This window comes from Schistocerca gregaria, chromosome 7, assembly GCF_023897955.1.
Source record: "Schistocerca gregaria isolate iqSchGreg1 chromosome 7, iqSchGreg1.2, whole genome shotgun sequence".
Taxonomy (NCBI): domain Eukaryota; kingdom Metazoa; phylum Arthropoda; class Insecta; order Orthoptera; family Acrididae; genus Schistocerca; species Schistocerca gregaria.
This window is the reverse complement of record NC_064926.1, coordinates 255,396,264-255,402,263: the sequence shown is the minus strand read 5'-3', so window position 1 is coordinate 255,402,263 and position 6,000 is coordinate 255,396,264. Positions and strand designations below refer to the sequence as shown.

General features: G+C 38.5%; 1 protein-coding gene across 1 annotated transcript in view; it reads right to left on the bottom strand.

Moving 5' to 3' along the window:
• Positions 1–1,396: 1,396 nt before the first annotated feature.
• LOC126281689 (myrosinase 1-like) overlaps positions 1,397–6,000 on the bottom strand; it is a 44,054-nt gene continuing 39,450 nt past the window's right edge. Inside the window, exons 10-11 of the mRNA XM_049980854.1 lie at positions 5,280–5,386; positions 1,397–1,596 (exon numbers count right to left, since the gene is read on the bottom strand). Of these exons, the coding sequence (XP_049836811.1) occupies positions 1,452–1,596; positions 5,280–5,386 (252 nt within the window). The 3' untranslated portion in view covers positions 1,397–1,451. The remainder of the gene's footprint in view (positions 1,597–5,279; positions 5,387–6,000) is intronic.

Here is a 6,000-nt window from a genome sequence, read left to right as displayed (position 1 = left end):
TATCCACAACTCCTTCTCAGAAAAGAAAACTTACTCCCAGCAGTGACGGTACACATTTGTTAGAAGACAACTCTTAACCCACTCCAGTGTAGCACCTGCTGGACCTGCAGACTATAATCCCATTTAAAACCAAACAAGTTCAGACGTGTGCACTATGCTTACTGTCTGTAAATCACTTCATTGCTGCACTCCTTACTTCTCAGCTGGTAGAAATTGGACGTCTTGAGGTTGTGAATGCTTGATGTCTAAACACTCTGATAATAATAATAATAATAATAATAATAATAATAATAATAAAACTGTGTACTGCATTATAATAGTCCTATGTAGTTAGTGTTGTGTCGCCCTGTCAATTAATTCACTTATCTGTTTTGAAGCGAGTAATGAAGCAATTTTCTGGACTCTTGCAGGCACTATCTACAACTTGGAGAAGACATTTTCTTGAGGTGTTTAGCATTCGTCACCTATATGTCTCACTTTTACCATGAACAATGTACGGGGCAAAGTAAACACGTGTGTCGTGGATAGACTATGTCAGGAACCTGTAACTTCCACCGCATTAATGCTACTAACTGACAAAAAGTAATTATTGATAACTTATGTAATTAGTATTAGAATTTTACAAAACTGTGATAATAGTAACGAGCTTTCGAAAATAATTTAGTTTCGTGACTGAGACAGAATCGAACTGGTTAGTGTTTGCCCCTCTGAAAATTTCATTTCGCCCCTCAGGAAGTAATTACCCCCAGGTTGGGAATCATTGATCTGTAGGGTCTTAGGGATATACTAAACAGGTCAACCTGCACCTCAGAATTTGATCAAGAGACTTTCAAAAATGTTCTCAATTTTGACTGGAATTCATACGTTACAGAAGATGTGAATAAACAAGGTGGAGCCTCGAATTCCATCTTTGAAAGTCGCATAGCTCACAGAAAGATTGAATTTGTCTTTTGTTTTTTTCGTCAAACATATTTTCATTTTTAATTTTTTTTATACTTTCAATGCAGACGGACATAGTAATTGGTTCTTTTCATGTTCTTTTTCTTATCCATATCTTTCCACGTCGGTTTTCATTACTTCATTCATTCACTGGTCAGGCGAATATATTTTTTCAAATGAAAGTGTTCAATCATGGAAACAAATACGCGTATGTGAACTGATCTCAGAACCGGTCACAGAGTATAGCGCTTGTCTGCTAAACACACACACACACACACACACACACACACACGCACGCACACACACACACACAAACAAGGGTGTTTCTGCATGCCTAATGGTATACGCAGTGCCGAGAGGTACATAACAGAATCTTTTTGTTTCAGAAGAATGATATGTTGTAGGAACCATATTTTTAGGAGCGGTGTATGGTTACTTTCGACAAAAGTTATACACATTTTACTGCTGCATCGGAATTTATTTATCTATGTGCAATATACGAAACGAGGAAGTTAAGTGCTAGAGGAATCAGGGGTGAAATATTCCAGCGGCACCGAGTTAGATTCGTAGATCTTCTTCAGGACACTTGCTGATGCTTTAGGGGTCCTGGGACGGTTTGGGTCGTCATAATCCACGCGGAAGACACCAAAGTGATTCCTGAAAAAGAAATATGGTATTTTACAAGCTGGAACCATTATGTAAAAGTCACTATGGAAATCGACATCATATTCTGACACGGGATTTATACGATCTGTTGCCTTTTCATGCAGTGTAATTCACATCTTTGTGAGCAACGGTAGTATCAGTCCAGAAAGCCTATATCGCAGTTAGGCAGAAATTCATGTACGGTACCTTCTGTAAGAAGACAACATAAAATCCACCACAGAAAAAGTAGGACTACAGTCATCAGTTAGGGAAGATTGAAATACTTGTGTCTTGTGTTACGACAGCTATCTAGATATAAGGAACAACAAAAAATATTGCCACTCATTACAAATAATCGTGACGGCTGAAACATTCTGCAACTCTTTGGGAGAATAGTCATCACAGAAAGCTGCATTCAGTCGCAGATCACTTGAATGAACTTTTTATTTTCCTCTTACTAATTTCTTAACTGATGTGAGAAGTGGGCAATAGGGCTAATCCGTGAATGGCAGGAGAGGAAGAAGAAGAAGAAGAAGAATGACATAAGTACTCAAGAACGACTTGTAACCCACTGAATTATAGACCTATATCATTGTCATCAATTTGCTGTAGGAATTTGGAACATTTACTGTGTTCGAGCATTATGAATTAACTCGAAAAAAATGATTTATTGACAAGCAGCCAAAACTGATTGGACTACACAGTTGGCCGTATGTAAGTTCTTGTTTTATAAATGTAGCAACATATTACACGATTTTTATGTAATTATGTCTGCCATGTTTATCATTACTTGTGGATCTGTTTGCATACTGAATGACAGATTTTGAGCCGTGCGCTGGTACGGACTGCACCCGAACAACAGTAGCACACTGATAAGGGTGAAGAGAAAATTTCATGGAAGTACGTTTTAACGATAGCGATCGAATGTTCGAATGACGTCCGTTTGCTGACAACGCTTTTTGTTGCACAGTGACAATACGTGCACAGTCTAAGCTTGAAATAACCCATCGAGTCATCTAGACAGACTGCGTAATAAGCTGTGTTGTCCCATTCGCAATAGAAGAGACAGTGCGCGTTATTGAACTGCAGTAAAAGTGCAGGTTTTGTTTTATTTCCGTTACACATGCGCCGTACATACTGATTTCCCGTGGTCAAAAGAATTTTGATGAAAAGTTTCCGATGGAGGAAACACAAACTGTTGGAGACGTGAGAGTTGTGCAGTTTCCTTTTTAAACAGTTTACGAAAAGTGATCGATCCCTACCGTACGACTCTGATTAATTGCAGATATTTGCAAAAGAGAAGTTAGAACGGAAACGTATTTTTACATTTTTGGAGTTTAATCCCAAACCAAAATTGTCAGTTTTCTTATCCAAGTGATACATAAATCAATAAGTAACTTCCAATGGAAGTATTTTATTTCTCCTTGAAGACATAGTCTTCATCTATTCAATATGTTAATAAATTTTACGTATATTTCTTCGAAATCAAATAAAGTGGGTCACTTTTTTTGTAGAAAGCTGTGGATTGCAATATTACAAAGACAAAAGCACGTTGTTCCTATTAGTAGTAGTACTGTAGCTTTTCGTGGTATAAGCTTGAGAAATAAGAAACTGTCTGATGCTGAAACCTTAAGGTGTAGGCTGACAGATAGTATTTATTGATGAGCTACAAAAATATAGTGGCATACTCTGTAGAAATAACACGGATTATTTGTTCAGAATGAAGCAGGCACTATGGGCTACCTTCTTCGGCAAACTACAAACTGATGAGAAACCAGTACATCAACTTTGCCCTTCCAGACCAGAATCATGGTGCAAGTATAGCAATGCCCAACACTCATACACTTCACATACCCACAGACATTCCATTCGAGCATCAGACTTGGAAATCATAAAGCCCCAGAATCGAAATGAATCTACCAGGAACCTAATATATGGACTGGCAAACCAAATAATATTTTTGTTGGGAAGAAGACGCCCAAATGTTAGGTGGAGGGGGGTGGGGGGGGGGGGGGGGAGGGGGATGTGATCTGTGATGCTGCAGTTTCTTTTAATTATGGCAGCATTGACAGGATCAGCTGACAACATCAAATGAGAATTAATCTTGGAGTAAACTGCTTCAGAGGAAATAAACGTATGGTCAACGTTCACATCGATAAAGGAAAATACGCAACACAAATGGCTATTAAGTAGGCCAGAACAGGGAAAAGAATGACATCGTTGGACAATTGTAAAAAGGATTGGACACAATGTGGTTGAGGGTACTCGTGTGTTAGTAAAAATAGAAAATAAAATATATATTTAGTATTTTTAGGCACTTCAGACATTAAAAGCTGTTTATGAAAATTTACTTTTTCCCTAAATCTGAGAAACCAATTGGGGCAGAGTATTTCAGGAACTTTAACATAGATATAATGATGATTAGCTAACATTATCAGCTCTATTGGAGGCGATCTCAGAATCTTAAACTGGTTGTTTTCCTTACTACAGAAGTTTATTCACCCAGATCGCACAATACAAACAGTGATTATTGGTTTCAGCGAAATTAAATCACCATCCTCAGACAGAAAAAGTAATTACAGGGCAAATCCATTTTTCGACTGTTCACATTAACTAGACACAAGTTATAGAGACCCCTTTCCATAGTACCGTCTCTCGTCATACAATAAGAGAATAGCTGTGCTGACATGTGCACAGTCATTAGAAATAAGATACATGAGACGTGTGTAAAATATTTTCATGTTTACCTTCCTTCGTATCGCATGTCAACAAAGACACAACATGAAATCAGTCAATACACGTCTCATGCCCCTTTTTTATAACGACTGTGCAAATATCACCACAGCTATACTCTGACAGTACACGAGCGACGTTACTGTGGAATGTCCTCTTATTAGTTGTATCAATTTAATGATACAACGACGAAACTGATTGAGCCTGTAAAAAATGTTTTATATACAAATGATCTCATGATGCCGATTTGATTTACTTGAAACTAGTAATCATTGTGTATCTTTGTGCGATCTGGGCGAATGAATTTCTGTAATAAGAAGAGCAATAGTGTGTATGCATATGAGCCTGCTGAAAAAAATGTATCGTTAAGTATAATTACAATTATTTTGAAGAAAGTACGAAAAATGATACATAATTTTTATCGTATGCTTGAAAATAGTATTTCCTAGAGCAGTGGCTGAAATACAGTGAGTTCTGTTCAGTACGATAACAACATAACGTGTAATGTCCTATAAACGGATCATGGCATTGCTACACCGGTTTCTGAAGTACATGGGGGCAAAGCAACAAAATTTAATGTAGCCGATATAGGGTTCTCTTTTTCTTCTTACGTACAATGTCAGTACACGTTTATTGTTGTAAGAACTGCGCTGGTTTAGAGAAGGAACGGTATTAAAAAATGAACTTTTAGCAAGGCAACCAAGCACCAACCACTGAAGTCCAGTGAAGTGACCTGGTGTTGAGAGGCCTGTCTGCAAACGTGCCTCTCAAGCAATTGACGGCAGTGGCGGTGAGGCCATTTCACTTATTTAAAACGTACGTATTTATGATGTCCATTAGACGAAGTGCGGCCTACGAGTGCTTCCGCAGAGCGTCCCTCGCCACTTAGCTGCGCAGACTCAGGCGTGCGCTAATATAACGTGAGCTCAGCCGCCCTTGCCCGAACAACGACGTATACTTACGTGTACCCGGCCATCCACTCCAGGTTATCGATGATGGACCAAGCGCTGTAGCCGATCACGTCCACTCCGTCCACGTTAATGGCCTTTACCACTTCGCTGAGGTAGCCCTGCGAAACACAACACTTTAATGAGAAACACGTAAGTGAACCTCATGTACCATTCATACAGTTACTCTTTCCTCATAACTGTCACCACAGTGTTCTTCCAGTAGATGCGTTGCCACTTGTTAAACAGATTTAAAGGTATTTCAGAGTTTTTTTAATTTTATTTTATTTATTTATTTATTTCTTGGATAACACGAACACTGGTTGCATTAATCTTGTGATGATGTAAACTTAACATTATACGTTGGCTCAATACGTATACATGTAACAGAAAGAGAAAATCATTGTACTTAGGGTACACAATGGGCCAGTTGTTTGAGCTGTTAGGCGACACATATAGTTACTTCTATTAGCATCGAAGAGACCTTTAGGGACACGGGAAATCCTCTGATCAAGCTGCACTCTCTTTTACTCCCAAACCTGACATCAGTACACCCCTTCCCTAGTATATTATGGGAAGCGATTATAATATTTGTTGGAAACGTCATAGTAAAGAGCAGTGTAATGTAAAGGATTTTGACGTCAGTCTCCTGCGCAAACATCTTCCTCTCAGAGTAGCACTTGCAAACTACGTCGTCAGTTATTTGCTTGATTTATGCAAATCTCTATCTTCCCAT